At 38.4% G+C, this 19,488-nt stretch overlaps 1 protein-coding gene and 1 long non-coding RNA gene across 2 annotated transcripts; both read left to right on the forward strand.

Annotated features, from left to right (window-relative positions):
* Nucleotides 1–294: 294 nt before the first annotated feature.
* Nucleotides 295–17,663, forward strand: LOC122661896. The gene is made up of 3 exons (XR_006332933.1): nucleotides 295–304; nucleotides 7,716–7,718; nucleotides 17,540–17,663. It is a non-coding gene; the product is annotated as an uncharacterized LOC122661896 (long non-coding RNA).
* Nucleotides 8,580–14,699, forward strand: LOC122661894 (cellulose synthase-like protein H1). The gene is made up of 8 exons (XM_043857408.1): nucleotides 8,580–9,162; nucleotides 9,267–9,392; nucleotides 9,843–9,959; nucleotides 10,050–10,262; nucleotides 10,537–10,675; nucleotides 11,886–12,070; nucleotides 12,740–13,090; nucleotides 14,131–14,699. Exons 1-8 carry the CDS (start codon nucleotides 8,581–8,583, stop codon nucleotides 14,671–14,673), a joined length of 2,256 nt encoding a protein of 751 aa, XP_043713343.1. The 5' UTR covers nucleotide 8,580; the 3' UTR covers nucleotides 14,674–14,699.
* Nucleotides 17,664–19,488: the final 1,825 nt, after the last annotated feature.

Raw genomic sequence — 19,488 nt, forward strand, 5'->3', positions numbered from 1 at the left:
GCGCAATGTGGTGCTTTGAATGGGTGGCTAGTCTAATAGGGAGGGGGTGACCCATCTGAACAGCCATATGAGCTCAATGGTTGTTCCCATACGAATAGCCAGGTCCAAGCCCATATATAACCCATGAGTTCAATCTCTCTCATATAACAATTTTCTCTGATAGTTTCATGTGATTACTGTCTCTGCAACCAGTAATCAGTCTAGCCTGTTTTTGTTAGAACACGCAAGGGTTTTGTCAAACCCGAATCCGTCCCCATACAAAGATCTAGAATACGATTGAATAAAATAACGCAGGGAAAGCAAAGTGTACCTGGCACTCACGTGTGTTGATGAAGAACAAATAAAATCGCCTCTAATAGCTGCAACAATCCGTCAGATAATGAATGCAATCTGCGATGGGGATCTTCTGCCGTCTCCTAGACTCTCCCACAGCTCCCTTTCTTGTGGAGAAAAGAGAAAAGAGAATAGTGACTGCAAGGACCCCTCATCAGTAGTATTTATAATACTCCCCAAACCCTAACCTACTTCCACAATGGCCCAGGGCGGTCCGGTCCATCTCAATAAAACAGTAGCATGCCACGTCAGCCCTATAATTTTTTGATCCCCATCAATGATTAATCCGATAATTAATTAAGCCCACACTCGTCGCATTTTGGAAAAATCCTAATAATCTCCCACTTGGACTAGATTAATTATAAGGTCATCATTATTAGATGTGGCCAGGGAATCTTAATACAATAATAATGCTACTAAACCTTGATCCAGTTAGCAAATATATCAATGTCGAGCAACTGTAGAAAATACACCTCAACATACTGCATATCACTTTCTGTCAGCCACAAACAAAGATTTGCTTACTAACATGAACCGCCTTGAGATGATTTTGTACAAGAAATGTCGTACACGTCTATGATCACATAAACATCGTCATCATTCCTTGTGGGTCCTCAAACGTATCATGAGCATCGTACGACTCATGGATTACCTTTGAACATCGTCATGATTCGTTGGTAATCGAACGACTTGGTTTTTCACCAATCGAACATCCATGGATCGTCACCAATCGAACATCCTTAGACCAAATGGCCCTCAACACATCAATCATATGCATGCATGCAAATGCTATTCATCACATCGAGCAGAAGCATCATAATCGAAAAGTCCTCCCACTCAACAAGCATATCAATGAAATAAGAAGGACTCTCAATCCACAACCAGATCATGCAAAGAAGTACTCCCACTGATCAAGAGAATCGAGCAAAATAAATCGATCAAGTTTGAAATAAATATTCAAACCACAAATTCCGCATAAAGCAATCAAAATCATCAAACTACTCGAACCGATTACTTCTTTTGTTCTCAGTCAAGTTACCATTCTCAAGATTCTTTCTTTCTTGTGCATAATTAGATATCAATTCTTCAAGGGTATAGTCGTAGTTTGTTAAGTGCATCAATTTCTTTAACATATTCTTCGTGTTTTATTCGCTCATTCATTTATCTTATTATTCCTTGTTTTATTTCAGTGTTTGGCTTTATCCTTTCATATTAATAATACATTTTCAATCCATGCCACCGAAGCAGCTTTCGTCAAATGGCTCTAGGCCGGTTATACCCCATAGGTTACAAACGGATTTTAAAACAATCTTTCATCTTTACAATTCTTATTGCTGGATTATTCGTTCATGGTTCATTATGCTCATTGGTTAACCATCAATTACCATAATTATTCATTTATTATTTCATCTACCATAATAAGTTATCATTTGTTCGTCAATAGCATAATATTTCTATCAACATATAGAAACAAAACATCATAACATTAAAAGTTTCTATATCGCACAAATCAACATGCTACATATTATCATAAAATCAGTGGTTCCAAACATTTATCATCAACACATCAGACACATAGTTATATGCAATCAAGATGATAAATATCAATCAACAATACTTCTTTACACCAACATTGCATTTTTGCCTTTTTGGGTCAAAGGTACACGCCTTTATCGTACCGTAAATACCGCGAGATAGCAACAACTTTCAAAAATCTCCCTCCACCTTTGGGTGATAGAGAAACCCCTAAGTTATGTACCTCAATAACAATTTATCGCACTGCAATTACTGCAAGATGTCGATGACTTTTGAAAAATTTCCTCCACCTTTGGGTGGTATGAAAACCCCTATACCACGCATCCCAAATTCTTCGAGTATACTATCTTTGGACGGACAAACTGCCTTTCCGTGAAGAGATCAGTAGTTTTCAGAAATTCCAGCATCTTTGGGTAACTGGAACCCTTAGACCACTATCCTTCCAATCCATGTGCATATCACCTCGTCAAACTTTGGTAACATTGACTTTGGGCTAATGTCACCTATTCCGCTGCTTTGACAGAATCATAAAATGATTCAATGGGCCACTTTGGTAGATCATCATTTTACCCTCTCATAATTCTTCAACCAGATATGTAGCAATATATGTGGAAGTAAACACATTGATCGTCCATAATGTGTTGTGACATGCATATTCATCGTCCAAGTGGCAATGATCAACCCAAAATAGTCCAAATATGCTCAAAGTAGCATAATCATCCAAAATAGGTCCCTGGAAGTATTAAACGTCCAAAACTAGGTACCAGTGGGTGGGTCTTGAAATTATGAACGAAACAAGACCAATCAGAGCCCAATCGGATGCTCCATTCTCCCATACGTCACTCGAAAATGACATAATCATCATTAACAGGTCCCACAAATGCAATCAAATATTCGAACTGGATACTCAAAACGTCGGCCTTGAAAAATTCAAGTAAAATGGGGCATCCCATAACAGAATCCTATCAAAACGGCATTCCAAAACAGGAAAACAGCTTCTGGAAAAATAAAAACGTTCTAAAACAGTCGATTATGTTCTCAAAATAATTGAAAATTATAAAACCATAATATCTGTTTATTCAAGGTATGCCGAATTGCATATTAAAACGAAGAGCACGAAAAAACAGACACACCAAAAAAAATTGCGTCTCAAAATTCATCCAAACGAACCCACATGGTCCATTCGAAGTTTTATGGTCATTTTTCTTCTTTTTGTTTTGTTTTAAAACGAATCGAACCGGTCCGAATCGAATCGAGCGAATCGAACCGGACCCGGTTCACCTGAACCAGCTTATTGGTCCACCCAACCGGGTTATCGGGTCAGAAATCCGGATAAAAAATGGGTCGAGCCTCGGGTTGGGTCAACCTTGACCGAGTCTAGAATCTTTGATCGGGTCTGGGTCAGGTTTGACCCGAGTTGGGTCAGCTTTGACCGGGCCAAACGTGACTCACAAGCATCAGGGCTGACGTCAGCATCGCTACGAATAAATTTTTTTTTTTGTAATGGCCGCCGGCGCGTGGATCTCACTTGAGCCTTCGGCCGACACTTTAGGCCGCCGACGGTGACGATCCACACGTCGTCGTGATCATCTCTCTAAGCCCTTCGCACCGATACAAAATAATTCGACTTTCGTCGGTGGAAAAATTCGACAGCGGCGAAAACGTATGGTTTTGTCAAAAATCCAGCCAAAAATCCCTATTTTTGTCGTCAAAACTCGATCCAAGTTCTTAATCAATCGATCCTAGTTCTGTATGGTCGGCTCTGATACCACTTGTTAGAACACGCAAGGGTTTTGTCAAACCCAAATCCATCCCCATACAGAGATCTAGAATACGATTGAATAAAATAACGCAGGAAAAGCAAAGTGTACTTGGCACCCACATGTGTTGATGAAGAACAGATAAGATCGCCTCCAATAGCTGCAACAATCCGTCAGATAATGAATGCAATCCGCGATGGGGATCTTCTGCCGTCTCCTAGACTCTCCCACAACTCCCTTTCTTGTGGAGAAAAGAGAAAAGAGAATAGTGACTACAAGGGCCCCTCATCAGTAGTATTTATAATACTCCCCAAACCCTAACCCACATTCACAATGGGCCAGGCCGGTCCAGTCCATCTCAATAAAAAGTAGCATGCCACGTCAGCCCTTGTATTTCTTGAACCCCATCAATGATCGACCCGATAATTAATTAAGCCCACACTCGTCGCATTTTGGGAAAATCCTAACAGTTTTATCTTGGGAAGCAAGTTTGCTGCAAGCCTTTGCATATCAGTACCTTACACAGAATTTAGTTTCCATGAATCGTTTAGATCATTAGTGAGAAGTCTGAATAACCACTTATTCATAAGAAATTGATCTCTTTGTTCACTGTTCAAAATTAGTTAAATATTTAAATGAATGATTTGATGGTAGGGTTCCCCTTATAATGATAAAAAATGATTAGGCTACAAACTTTATTTATCCATTGATTTCAATATTAGTTATCTTCATTTTACAATTCATTCCTCTTGTTCCGATTACAACAAAAACACATCAAATCAATTTCTCTATTGTTAGTAGTTTACTTGTTTGGCATGAGAAGATGATTTAAAGTTTTTTTATCGAATCTTTCCTCATTATGGGTTATGAATGTAAGATTTCATTATGGTTTAATCTCGGAAACAAACCAATCTAAACCGGTATTAACACAATACTCAAAAACCAAAACAACCAAAAACAGCAATTTCTTAATGGTTTGGTTTTGGTCTCACTGATTCCCAAACCGAAACCGATTCGGTCCGACCAAACCGACTATTTGGCACCCCTATTAATGAGTTGTGTAAAATGGGTTGAAATGTAATAGATTTAACATCAAGGGATTGTATCTCCATGGGGTTGTAATTTTTTTCTGATTTATTTGTTTCAGGATATTATTTTCATTTAAATCGAATTTAAACCAAATTATCAAGACCATGAATGAACCAAATTAAAACAAATAAGAAGCAAATAAAATAGAACAAATTCAGTTCGTTCTCAATTTTAAAGATATGAAAATTATTTAATTCGATTTATACATGATGTACTTTGAACCAAACTAAAACCAAATCTATTAACAACCTTAGATGCCTTATCTTCTCGAAAGACTAAGGCTCTCTTTGGTATCATTTGTATTTTTGATTTCTACCTATTTAACAAAAATCATTTGTGAAAACCATTTTTGGTCAAAACATAAAAATTGTTTGGTAACCATTACACAGAATAGATTGTAGACAAAGAAATATGTTTGGCATACCTATGTGCATAATAGTTTTTTGAATAGGATGGGTGGAGAGATACCACCTTTACCCATCTTCTTCCCAAAGCATGAACCCAGAACCCAAATCCGGTGCCCATAAACTCCTCAACTTTTTCAAAACCCAAATCTCTCTCTCTCTCTCTCTCTCCTTCCTGTACATATCATCTAACTCGATCATTTTCACCTAATGAGTGAATCTCTGTGTTTGCTGGCAACAGCAAGATTAGTTGTCATCACCGGAGAACTATTCAGATCGGCGTCTGAAAATGATGCCTTTGTTGACGAGTGATTTCATCGTTTTCCGGGTAAGAAGCATCATCACTCTATTATCAAATCTTGCTTCCGATAAATGTTCGATCCCTACATGCTAACTCTAATTTTTGAAAACTGTAAATCATAACTCTGATAATTGTGATTAATTCGGTAATCTATATCATATGATCCTCTTCTTCTCATTTTTTTTTTTTTTTCTCTACAGCTCAAGGTTAAGGTTTCGGTCGGTCTAGGGTTATTAGGTTCTCACCTTTTTTAGATCCCTTGTTTTTGTCTCTCTTTTCTTCTTTCGAGAGACAAGATCCTTTCGCTGCTTCGTACAATTGTGGAATGGAAGCATTTCAGAGGTGAAAAAGAGGAGAAAAAGAGAATGGATCTCATTTTTTCTCATTCCAAATTTCTTCTCCATCTAATCTAATCTAATCTAACCTTCCAAAATAGCAAAGATGAGTTTAAGCACTGCTGTTGAAGAAGATTTGGCACCATGAATACATCTCCCAGAGGATATCGATTGGCAAAATGTTGGACCGCGCTCTTCTTTGGAGTCTCTGCAACCCTTTACCCTGTCGTCGTCCTCAAGACTCGGCAACAGCAGGAGGAGGAAGAAGAAGGAGTTGGAGGAGGGTCGATATTTCTAATTAAACCTGAAAATGATGCTCTTATCCTTCAATTTTGAGACCTATCAACACGTGCTCATTAAAGTCACCGCATAAATGGTCAAAAGTGATTTTTGGCCAAAAACCATAAACGGCTTTCCATCTTTTTTTGGTTTTTGATTTTTTTCACTCTTTTTTAAATAGAAACAGGCTCCATAAACGAGACCAAACACAACCAAAAATATTTTTTAAGGCAAAAATAAAAAATAAAAACTATACCAAAGATGGCCTAACTTATCAAGCTAACCAGACATTTTAATGGTCCCCTATCTTTAAATATATCTCTCTTTCTCAATATAATAGCCAACCAACTGCAAAAAATTAATGAGGGGGAGCAAAGGGCCACGTGTGCGCGAGAGCACTGTGGCATTTGTGAGGTTGGGATTTTTGTATTTTATGGGAGTTGGTGGTCATTTCACTCTCAGTGTGTATGGGCGTGGCGTCTCCACCCAATCCCCCACCACAACCCCACCACAAAGAATATTTTTTCTATATTAATGTCTTAAATAGGTCTCTCGTTCTTATTGGTCTTCCATTAAGCTAAACATGTTCACGAGTAGGACAGAACTGGGCATTACATTATATTCGTCACATTGTGTGTTCTTAGAAATGAAATTCCAATACATAAGTGTTAAGTACATTGAACCGGATCTTACGAGAATTTTGCAGGTGTTACTGTCGATTGGTTTGAAAGAAAATTCTTGTTAGTTTTGTTTTTGGTGGAAAAAAAAATTCTTGTTACTAATGAGTATTTATTTATTTATTTTTTATATAGAAAAAACAAAATGGAATTAAATAAACGAAATATGTATAGTATTCGTAACTTATTGTTGGGGTAAAATGTCTTCTATTCCGTCGTTTGCACGGTTCTAAGTATCGGTATCCTATCGCCCGTATTGGGTGATACGTATCAGTATTGCTAGTTGTCGATACCGATACCATGCCGATACCGTATTGGTAGCACGGTACGAACAAGGGGTAAAATGGTCAGAAAACTCATTTTTTAAGGAAATTCAGTAGGGTTGTAAACGGATCGAATTCGGCTCGGATAGTGCTATATCTGCATCCGCATCCGATTAGCTATTGGACGGATTCAGATAGTGCTAAACGGATACGGATCGGATATTTTATCCGTTTACATGTAAATATAACTTTTCGGATAGCTATAGCCTATCCATATCCGCATCCGTTTAGCTTTTGGACGGATTCGGATAGTGCCAAACGGATACGGACACGGATTTTGGCTATTCATTTACACCCCTAAAATTCAGGGGTATTTTTGTCCAGTACAGCTGATCCAGGCCAATACTGTATCAATATCGTATTGGTTTTGTTGGTCACCGATAACTGTTCCGATACCGTGCACTAAAACCATGGTCGTTTGCATAAGTTTGTTGGTTTCAAAGGGCCATTAAGAGGCCAAAGAACAAACATGAACTCATCGTACTATTGAAGGGTCGATCCCTTTAGAGGATAAAAAATCCTCGATGGAGGTTTCAGGCTTTGATACCATGATAAAATAGAAGTTTGAATGTTTCCCACGTTCTATTGGTGTGGGTAAGGGTATTAAACGGTCTGATTTCGGTTAAACGGTTTGGTTCAGTTCGATTTTGGCTGCTTGAGGGTAGAAACCATAACCAGACCGTTTAACTAAATGGTCTCATAATCAAAACCTGGACCATTTGGTAAACGGTTTCGGTTAAACGGTTTTTAAATGGTTTCGGTTAAATGGTTTTTAAACGGTTTTACATGGTTTTTACACTGGTTACCTGCTGCATTTTTTAATAGAAAATGGATTTTCTATTAATCTTTCCAATTAGAAATTCCACCTAGTGCATCTCTTTTAATTTCCCTATTTCGTGATGGCTTCTTTAAAATCCACAACTTTCCTGGAACTGTAATATTTATACATTAGGAAAATGTATGTAAAAATTAAGAATGAAATAGGAACAACGGAATCCATGGTTAGGGCTTCAAAATACAGAGACCCAGAAGCACATAACAGTACGAATCAATAGCTCCCCTGAAACTGAGGTTTTTAAACGGTTAGACGGTTTGGTTATAATCGGTTTTAATTGGATTACACGGTTTGAAACCGTTGGATTAATCGTCCGACTAAATAAACGGTATCATTTCTAAAACTATAACCGGATCATTTAACTAAACAATTTACTGATTTCAGTTTAAACGGTTCAATTCGATTTCGATAAACGATTTCAGTTTGGTTTTGACACCCTTAGGTGTGGGTTTTGTATTATATTTATAGAGTGATTATACAGTCCATAGTTTACACGTGATATGGCTGTGAGGTTACATGTGATAAGAATATACAATTGGTGATATGGCTGTGAGGTTACATGTGATAAGAATATACCAACAATTGGTGATATGGCTGTGAGGTTACATGTGATAAGAATATACAATTGAGAGGATTACACACGACAACTAAGGTTGTTATCCAGGTATTGACGCGGTTGCTGGTTCTTATCTCTGCTCACATTCTATCATGGCAAATCCCATTCCTTTCCCCCTCCATGAGAGAATCCCTCGTAAAAACACCCTAAAGAGAGTAGTAGAACTCACCATCTTCTTCCTACTACTTGCTCTCCTCTGTTATCGTCTCCTTAACAACAACCATAGCGTGGGTTGGAAACTCGCATTCCTCTGCGAGTCATGGTTCACCTTCTATTGGATCCTTATCATGAATCTTAAATGGAACCCTTTGGAGTACAAAACATATCCCCAACGCCTCTTAAATCGTGGCATTGAGCTTCCACCGGTGGACTTGTTTGTGACGACAACAGACTCTGTTCTTGAATCTCCAATCATCACAGTGAACACTGTTCTCTCCTTGTTGGCTCTTGATTACCCAACTCACAAGCTCGCTTGCTATGTGTCTGATGATGGCGCTTCTCCTCTTACCTTCTATTCTCTCATGGAAGCATCTAAGTTTGCAAAGCTCTGGGTTCCTTTTTGTAAGAAGCATGATCTTCAAGTCAGAGCTCCTTTTATGTATTTCTCCTCCAAGGCAGCCACCGCCGCCACCGATTTCTCACCGGAATTCCGACAGGAATGGAGAAAGATTAAGGTGACTCTAATCGATATATAAATTGATGTTTTAATTTGGGGATTGGCATCAAAATCAAAACTTACACATGTCTTCAACTTTTTGTCTTTAATTATTTTTGGTAGAATGGATACGAACAACTTTGCCACAGAATTGAAATGGCAATTCAGAAAGGTGTCCCATGTGAACTGTCAGGAGAATTTGCAGCTTTCTCAGGAATTGATCATAGAAACCATCCTACCATAGTTAAGGTAATTACGAACAAACACAAGCCATTTTCTTTTTAAATTTGTCATGTATGTCTAGAAATTTTGTATCCTTTTCGAAGAATGACTAGCTCCGGCATATTTGGTGGCAGACCTGAATGAAATTTTTTTTGAGATCTGTGATGGTAGCGGAGGGCTTGATCCGATGGATCGACACGACACGATCCGATGGAGGAGTATTTATATTCTTTACCCACTTTGTTGTAAAGAGAGTGAGATTTGGGATTTTTCGTATTAGCATTTCAGGGAGAGAGCAATAGTGCCATTTTTTGGGTATTCTTGAGAGATTTTCATTGTGACTCATGGTATTGTTGTGTGAACCACGTTAAATCTCTGTGTCATCTTGTTCTGTATTTGTTTCTATTTATATTTTGTTTGGTGTGTTTGTTCTAACAAAATTTGATTGACAATCTGTTAATTAGTAATGGTTTGCAGGTTATATGGGAGAACAGGGAAAATATTTCAGATGAGATACCACATCTGGTATACTTGTCAAGAGAGAAGCAGCCCAAGCACCCACATCATTTCAAAGCAGGAGCAATTAATGTCTTGGTTAGAAGTTTTAACTCTAAACACACCATTAAGTATGTGTCTTTCAAAGACTAACAAACAAAAACAAATTGTGTTGATTTTTATGATCAGAGTAGAGTATCAGGTGTGATGACAAACTCTCCTTTCATGCTCAATGTGGACTGTGACATGTTTGCGAACAATCCACAAGTTGTGCTTCATGCAATGTGTCTCCTGCTTGGCTTTGAGAAAGAAACTGAAAGTGGTTTCGTTCAGTATCTACAGATGTTCTATGGAGGGCTAAAGGATGACCCTTTTGGAACTCAAGCTGTAGTCCGAATTGAAGTGAGTGGAGTGACAGATTTCCTTTTCACTAATTCAGATCCTCTACGGCGTGTTGCCTGTAGCGGCCTGAGCGGTGCAGGTACATGGGCGTGCACAATGATCGCCTTACTCCCGCTCGAGCAAGACACTTGGGCAAGGGTAAGGCGGTCACCCATGTGTCTGCACGGCTCAAACCGCTACGGACAACGCGCCGTAGAGGATCTGGATTACCTTTTCACAATCATATAGTACAAATCTCTCTCTCATTACCTTCACATATGTTTGTTCTTTTCAGTACTTACTTCGTGGATTTTTGGGACTGCAAGGACCTCTATATGCTGGAACTGGATGCTTTCACAGAAGAAAAGTTATATATGGGCTATGTGCTACGGATGCAACAGAAAATAAGGGAAGAAATATCGGTGTCGCTAATGGTAAGCATTTCTTGCTTTGCTCTTCTTATGGGTAGAAAGTTTTTATTTTCTATTTGGGAAAGTATTCCATGTCTAGGAGGTACACCTGCGTGAGAAAGTTTTTATTTTCTATTTGGGAAAGTATTCCATGTCTAGGAGATACACCTGCGTGAGACCCAATCAACGCCCCACCCTTCTAGTTCAATGTATGGGGATAGGGAGGTCATGTTACAAGAGAGAAAAAGAGAGACTAACATAAGGATGCAGGAGCGGGAGCCACACTCCCGGACAGAAAATTTTCTTTCATTTAATAATTGGCAAAAGGTTTTATGCACGACCGTATATATACATCACATTGTGCCTTTAACAGTTTGATGGAGGGAGAGAGGGGTTTGTGTAGTTATACTTCTTGCCCCCACCCCCATTCGATCCAATGGTTAAAAGGCATGACTGTGTATGTACACAACCATACATAATCTTTGCTATCTGCAAAGATTATGTGAGCCTCACGAGCCAATCAAAAATTGGAAAATTAAATATTTATTCTCCTTTCCCTTTTTCATAGTTTTTCACTGCCAAAGAATTCTAAATGATGTATTTTGCATTGGCTTGTGAGCACTTTGTCCTTGGCATATTTTGTGAGGTTAACAAAACTCTTTTAGCATATATTTCTAATTAATTATTGGGAGAATGTTTCCTGCCCGAGGGTGTAGCCTCCGTTGGCATCCCCTCTCTCTTTCTCCTCTCTCCTCCTATTGATTGAACCAATAGGTGGGCACTCATAGACTCTCATCTACCTGTGTAGCCTCCACTATCAGGCAGGAAACACCTTCCCTTAATTGTTTATGAGGAAGGGTTTGCTGTAAGGTTGTGATGCCCTTACGTCAGTGCAGGGGTCAATGAGAGTGAATGCATGGGCATCCAAGGGGAGGGGAGGGGTGGGGTGGTCATTTCACTTCCTCCTGTGATGAGAGGGCACAGGGACGCTACCGAGCAGTGTTCTTTTTTCCCTTATTTATGGGTTGGGAATCTCTGGCCTACTGACTAGCTAGTATCTGCCATTATGGCAATTGGATGAGACTTTTGCACGTCGATATTGCAGACACTTCGTCCGATAGGGAGAGATTTATGACCTTTGATTACTTCCGAGCACATCTTCTCAGAAAACTTCTTCATTATTTACTTATAGAAATTTTCCTAAATCTTTGTTTTGACATTTCCTTTTTGCAAGGAAAATCACTCGAAGTACTACGAACAAAATTTGGTGATTCAATAGAATTTGCAGAATCAGCAGCTCAAACATTATATGGGACAAACTACAGCATAAATCATCCCCACAATCTTTCTAGCTGTATCGAGGCAGCAATACTTGTTGCAGGTTCAGCTTATGAGTATAATACTGATTGGGGTACAAAGGTAGGGATTCCAAATTTTACGTTTAGATCTCATACCATCCATGGGGTGTGGTCCCACATCTAAGAGGTGGTTCCCACACCCCTTGGTTGGTGTGAGATCAACTCTATTCATTAAATGTCATTGAAGAGGATCTGGACGCGTAGAGAAGAGCCTTCTCTTCATGGGCCACCTATTTTTCCGCATAGCATGATGCATATGTGGGCAAATAGATTACAAGTTTCTGGTAACACATCAAATTTCAGCTTAAATGGAATCTACCAAGTGATAAAATAGAACTTTAAAAAATTTCCTTATGTGGTTCAGAATCCAGATCCGAGTCTGATCCACCCATATCATTCTCATGTCCTAACAATAGAGGTGTCAAAAACCAGACCACCCGATCAAACCGAATAAAACCAACCGAAACTGATGACCTGAACTCTTGATTGGTTCGGTATTGATTTTGGTTTTTAAAAACTACTATAAGATCAAAACTGACTAGACCGATCAAAGAAAAAAATGGTAAAGCCGATAGAATTCAGACCAATTTCAGTTCGGTTTTTGTATATCGAACATCTCATTGATCCAGTTAAGGTCTACTCGGTAAATATACCAAAAAAAACCAGACCAAACCGACCGTTTTATCCCCCCCCCCCCCCCACTCCCTAAGGGTATTTTTTGTTTTGGCAGGTGGGTTTGGTCTATGGATCAAGTACGGAAGACTTGCTAACGGGAATCAGAATTCATGCAAGGGGTTGGAGATCCATATACTCAGATTTGGACTCACCCGCATTTCTTGGGTGTGCACCGACGGGTGGACCCGAAATTATGACCCAAATGATAAGATGGATCACTGGTTTTCTAGAGATCCTCTTCAGCAGCAGAAGTCCCATTCTTGCCACTCTCACTGAAAAGCTCCAATTCAGACAAAGCTTGGCCTATCTTTACATATTGCTATGGGGACCATGTTCTCTACCTCAGTTCTGCTATGCTCTATTGCCGGCTTACAGTATCTTCACCAACACCCATTTCCTGCCTATGGTAATTTTCCAATCCAATTCCTTGTGTTCCACTTGCCATTGTCGAACAAGTTTAATTAAAGCTATGTTTGGTATGCATTCTCGAAATAGATTCTGGTTCTAAAATGTGTTCTAAAATCCTTTTCTTCTTTATTTACTTACTTCAAAATGCGTTATTGACTTAGAACTATGAGAATGCATATCAAACAACCTAAGAGTGATAGAAAATCACAAAAAAACTGCCTATAAATCACATTAGGGAAACTGGCATTCTTGTAATATAGTGAAGGTAAACGTTTTTTCTAGTCTACCAAGACAAGAGTATACCTTTAATCTAGCACCAAATTTTTGCCACGTGGAATGGTGAGGTGGCAATTTTAAAAGTGTGGATACCTAGGAAATGATCTAAATTGATCATATATCAAATTTTAGACTCAAATTCAATCACACACCCTCTTTTGTATTAGCATATTCTCTTGTATTTTTATCTGTCCATTTGTTTTTAAAAAATTTTCTCTTTTTTCACTAAATTTTTAAAATTATTTATTTTACCACTTGACCAACTCTGTTTTGAATGAAACTTGACATTTGAGAACAAACTCTTCGGGTCCAATTTAAACTCTATCCACTTTGGCATGAGGGAAATAATGGATCTGTACTAGAGAAACTCTATAAATTAAACCTACTAGATTACAAAAACGTCACCCTATTTGTAAAAATTTAAATTCACACATGCTTGTTTCGGATGAAATTTGATTGTGAAGTCTACTACCTCAAGTCCATTCAAATTTACTACATAGCAAGAGGAGGGCCTTCTTGTGACATGGATACCATTTTTGCTGTAAAAAGGAGTCAACCACTTGCAATCAACAACAATAAGCCTAAGGGAAGGCGAGACTACTTTTATTCTTGGAAAGTGACTTATCATGTCATTATCAAAAGTTGTCATTGTTTTGCAATAACATATATAATTACAATTTTTTACTTTCACTGAAAAAAAGGTGTTATACGAAAAGGGTAAAAATATAAAGTTACAAATTATTTGACGCGATCTCTATACAGGTCTCTGAACCAGCTATATTCATTTCGGGAGCACTTTTCATCATTTATAACCTCTACACTCTATCGGAGTACATCCAATGTCGCCTCTCAGTCCGAGAATGGTGGAACAACCAGAGAATGACATGGATAACCACCTCCACTGCATGCTTGTTTGGATTCCTAAGTTTCTTTCCCAAGTTCTTAGGGCTTTCAGAGAATGTTTTCAAAGTTACACCAAAAGATCACCAAGTCACCTCCAGCCAAGGTTCTGTTGCAGATGCCAATAATGGTCATTTTACCTTCGATGAGTCACCAATCTTTGTGCCACCAACAGTCCTTTTGTTTGTGAACTTGACTGCACTTTCCATGGCCTTCCTTGATGGATCTCGGTTGAGGCTAGGGGAGATCATTTGTTCTGCATGGATGGTGCTAACTTTCTTGCCCTTCCTCAGAGGAGTCCTTCGAAAAGGAATATATGGGATCCCATGGTCCACCATTTGCAAATCAGCTATGTTGGCATTACTCTTCTTGTACTTCTCAAGGCAGTGGGCTTGTAAAGGTTAAATAGATCTTCTCAGAATCATAGTTTGTTACCCTCCAGGGCCAAGCCTAGTAAGTATTAACCAAAAAAAAAAAAAGGGTAATTTACATATACCACCCCTGAGGTATCACGAAAGAATACTTATATTCTCCAGTTTTGAAAAATTCTGCGTGTCCCCCTGAGGTTCACAAACGTTAACAAAAACAATCCATCTAAATATAATAAATGCTACATACCAGGAGTTTCGAATCATCAATTAAAGAATTCTGAGTTTGAATATCTCCCTCCAGGAGTTTCGAAACACAACCCTATTTGTTTGACAATCATAGATGCAAAGAACATTGGCCCCAAACCATTCAAGTTCTTTAATACTTGGGTCTCTAAGAGAAACTTTCACGAGATGATATCTCAAGGGTGGAGTGAGGAGATTGCTCTAAATATGAACTCTCTCTTGAACTTTGCAGCTTGGTTGAAGAATGTCAAAAATTATTTACATGGTTTGTTATCGGGGTCGGCTTCAGTTTTGGCCCGCTTTGATTCGGTGTTTAACATACATAAGTATACAAAACTATAGAAAAAATTGATTTTTAAATGGGTTTCAGGTTGTTATTGGTTTCTTATCACGGTAGATCGGTTTCAATCTGGGTTTTGAGCCAATTTCAGTTTACTTTCAATTTTCTAGTGTGGTTCGATTTGATTTCGGGGTTATAATACCTCCCAATCCGAAACATGTCCAATAAGACATAGATTCGATTCAATTCAAACCGATATATGAGGTTTGATCTCAATTTTGATACCCCTAGGCTTTGAGTTCCGACGAAGACAGTACAACCGTAATACAACCTTTATAAAATCAAGAAGAACGTCAAATTTAAACTAATGCATCAGCCACATCTTGTGCACGTACACCAATGACCAAACAATAAAAAACTTTTTGACAAGATAATCTTGTGAAAAAAACAAAACTTCTGTATGGTTTACTATTATTCTTGTTCCTTCAAAATATAGTCTTAGGTGAATCGTTATCCTCTCTTGTTACTACACGGTGCAATGCTGCATCATGCGGTGCTACAGAGGTCATGTGGCACAGTAGGTCCCACATGGTGCACATGACCTCTACAGCCACCGCACGATGCAGCACTGCACCATACAGTAACAGGATAGGATAAAAATTCGTCTTAGGTTGGCACCCCGTGGCTTTTAGGTGAATTTGTATAGTTCGGGGCTAGTTAAACCCGACTAATTAACAGAATTTTTATCTTGTCCGGTTCCTTGTTCGGTACGGTTGTCCAGTTCCTCTCGTAGGGAGGTGGAAATGGCAATTTAACCTCACTCGTATAGTGTGTTCGGGTAGGGGGTTAGGTCGTCATTTCTGGCCCCCTATGAGAGGAACCGTACAACTGTACCGGACAGAGAACCGAAGAGGATAATGATCCCTAATTAACATGGTGTGTGTGTGGGTCAACAATCTCCCCTTACATGACAAGTTTGTCCCCATGTTAACATGATTTGCATCTCTCCCCATGTTTTTTTCAATTTTTTTTAGAAAAAAAATAGAAACGGAAAACCGTGGTTGAGAGGGGACAAAGACACCAAGACGCTTAGCCAGCAAAGAATAGAATCTAAGCTACATAGACCTGTCTAAGCTACCTCACCATCTTTCTTTGTACGCAGGGGTAAGGCTGCGTACATTATGATCCTCCCCGACCCCGCAATCGTACATTAAATGCGTTTTATTAAAAAAAAAAATGGACTCTTAATGTACGCTATGGCGCTATTGCTTCCCATCTTTTATTTAGGAGCACAGTGTACATTAATGTGGTAGGAGAGACAGACTTAGGAGCACTAATGTACGCTATGGCGCTATTGCTTCCCATCTTTTATTTTCACTTCTTAAGCTTTTCTCAATCTCAGGAAAGCCATGGCAGTGCACATTTTTGTTGATACTATCATCAACAACCAAAATAGAAACTCAACTATCACTCAAAAGCTCTTCCTCCTCGTCGACCCCCTCAAATTCGAATTAAAGCACAAAGAAAGAAGAATCACAGTCCACATAAGTAGAATGCGACTTCGTCGAAGATGGACGAAGAGCTTCTACAGTAGAACTGGCCGAATCTGTGATGCAATGAAGTCTATGTCTTGTTCAGCTGTGGTTTAAGAAGAAAAATAGATCCTTCTTGTGGGAGAGAATGGATATCAAAACAGAAAATTTTCTTATCTAATATGGAGTTTTAAATTTAGACAATGTTTGGCATACATTCTACAATTTTGTATTCTTGAAAAATAAAAACAATTTTTTAATTATCGAAAAATGCGAAATCTACTAGGAATGCATACCAAAACTGCCTAAGAAACAATTTGAAAAAACTATTTATCAAAACAAAAAAAAAAGAAAGAAAAAAATTAGAAAGAATCAGAAAAGAGAAAACCAGAAAGGAAAGCAGAGAACAAATCAGATAATATGGAAGCGAATCCAATGACGCTTAGCCAGCAAAGCAAAGAATCTCTGCTACCAGTAGACGCCCTGTCATAAGCTGTCTCTCGTCTCTCTCCATCTTTATCTCTCTTGCGCTTCTTTCTTTTATATTTTTATTATTTGATTTTCAGTTCTTTATTAACTTCTTTTTAAGCTTTTTAGTCTCGGGGAGGCAATGGCGGTGTCACATTCCTGTTGGTACTATCACTATCATCTACTACCAAAAATAAAAACGCAAGGTCCAACCCATCACCCAAATTGCAAAAGCTCTTCCTCCTCCTCAGCTCCATCGCTACTTTTGCTGCATAAAGAAAGAAGAATCACTGTCCAGTGTCCACACCCTCAGAGCGAGAGAGCAAAGCAAACCCTACCATAGCTTCTGTCCCAATCGAAGAGCCGAAAGTTCCCAGCTTTGCTTTGCCTGGAAATGCTGAAGCTTCTTGGGTTTTAATTACCCCTTTTCGTTTCAATTACTGGGTTTTCTGGCTTGTCCGGTTGATCTTCGTAGGTTCGTATGCCAAATTGCATTTGTTCATTGTTTGCTTGCAGTGGAGAGGAAAAAGGCGATTTTTGAGTTTATTCTCGATGGAATTTGATTCGGGAAAATCCATCTTTATAAATTCTGTGGTCTTGCTTCTGGAATTTATTACTTGTTTGCTTTTTTGATTCGCTTTGGTGTCGTCGTTTTCTTCTGATCTTTCATTTCTGAAATTTGTTTCTTTTGGTTGAAAGGAATTGAACATAACTGTCACTGCTATATCTCAGCCAATTTTATCTTAAGGTTGTTTTGTAGGAGGTGCGAATGTTGAGAGTTGAGACAAATTAGAACCACTGAATCAAAAGGTTCATGCGGTAGAGGCGGAGGGAGAGTGAGGGTGGGGGGTTTAGATCTAGATTCAGTTAGAGTCAATCGCTACTTACATTCCCGTTTATTCTTTCTGCAAGTTTCTTTCTAAGGGTTGATTTTCATTCTTGTTTAATAATTATTTAAGCATTATATTCCAATCTTTTTTTCAAATATACCTACACTTACGTCTGGAATTTATGTTGTGAAATGGCATATGATGGAGTAGGGCACAAGTCATTGTTTTAATGCCATGACCATTGGCTCTAAACTAATGTGACGGCAATCCTAATACATGCAAATTTAACAGTCTGCATAGGGTCCACAGTCTTTGTTGTACATCTTAGATCTATTTCATGGATCTAACCAATTTAACTGATTGTATGACATGTTCTATGGAGCGACACTATCACTAATACAATCAGGAGACCAATTTAACTGATTTTGAACTTGTTTGTTGGATATGCAACTAGGGATATGGGAGTGGAGAAATTAAGTTGTACATGGAGTTCAAGGCGAACACCCCTTTTTTCTGGAGCTGTAGTTATTAAATTTTCTTATCTGGAGTGAGTATTAAGTTGTTAGTTTTCATGCCATTGGTGATCTTCTTGCTATTTGATAATCCTTGTGCAAAAAACCATATGACTTAATTCCAGTTAACTTGTGGTTTAAGCTTTGTTTTTTTTTTTTTTTTTTTAATTTTTTAATTTTTTTTAATTTTTTATGTTTGATCTAAACTCCTCCACCCCTTTCCACTGGGACTAGGATATTTTGCAGATTTTAACTTTTTGTATGGGGTTTCAGGATACTTCCTCAAGTATAAAAACAGAATCAAATTAAAATCATAATTGTAGGTTAATCCTCCAATTTTGTTCTTATCTTTCCTCATCTTCTCTATAAATGTTGAATTTCGTATTTAATCAATGTATTCCCATTTTCATTTTCTTTCCAATTACCCTTAAGGCATTGCCCTAAATACACTGGCATTCTTTGTCTCCTACAAATTATCCTTGGTATTGGAATGATATTACGTCATTTTTTGAATTTTATTGAAGTTTAAAGCCATTTGTTGACTGGGACGTAATTTTAATTTTACAACAGACTTCTGACCCATTCTGGTTGGAAATATTATTCATTGAAAATCATTATTTTGGTTCCAGAATCTGAAATATAAATTATTTGCTGCTCTGCTGTTGATTCATGGAAGGCTGATTTTGAAGTTGATACTGCTACTAAATTCTGCTCCTTTAATTCAGTTTATGCACCTTCACCCTTGGCTTCGTGTTTTAATTATGAGAAATGGTTAGGTGGTCTCTTGGAGCATATAGACATAGATGTTCTTAATTGGATCCTTAAGAGCTAAGGAAAACATGATGTCAAGGGCTGCAACAGGGTTGGGTTGGGCTGGGCTTTTTTAAACCCTAACCCAACTCTGAGTCCCCTTAGCTGGGCACAGGCCCGGCCGTGACTCAGGGCCTGAAAAATCCAACCCTTACCTGCCCTCAGGGCCGGGCC

Source organism: Telopea speciosissima, chromosome 5 (genome assembly GCF_018873765.1).
Source record: "Telopea speciosissima isolate NSW1024214 ecotype Mountain lineage chromosome 5, Tspe_v1, whole genome shotgun sequence".
NCBI lineage: Eukaryota > Viridiplantae > Streptophyta > Magnoliopsida > Proteales > Proteaceae > Telopea > Telopea speciosissima.

Excerpts from the sequence above, each read along its gene's own strand:
- LOC122661894 (XM_043857408.1), top strand. The coding sequence starts at position 8,581 with ATGGCAAATCCCATTCCTTTCCCCCTCCATGAGAGAATCCCTCGTAAA. Across the intron at positions 10,676-11,885 it reads AAATATCGGTGTCGCTAATG|GAAAATCACTCGAAGTACTA; the intron begins GTAAGCATTTCT and ends CCTTTTTGCAAG. Across the intron at positions 12,071-12,739 it reads ATACTGATTGGGGTACAAAG|GTGGGTTTGGTCTATGGATC; the intron begins GTAGGGATTCCA and ends TTGTTTTGGCAG.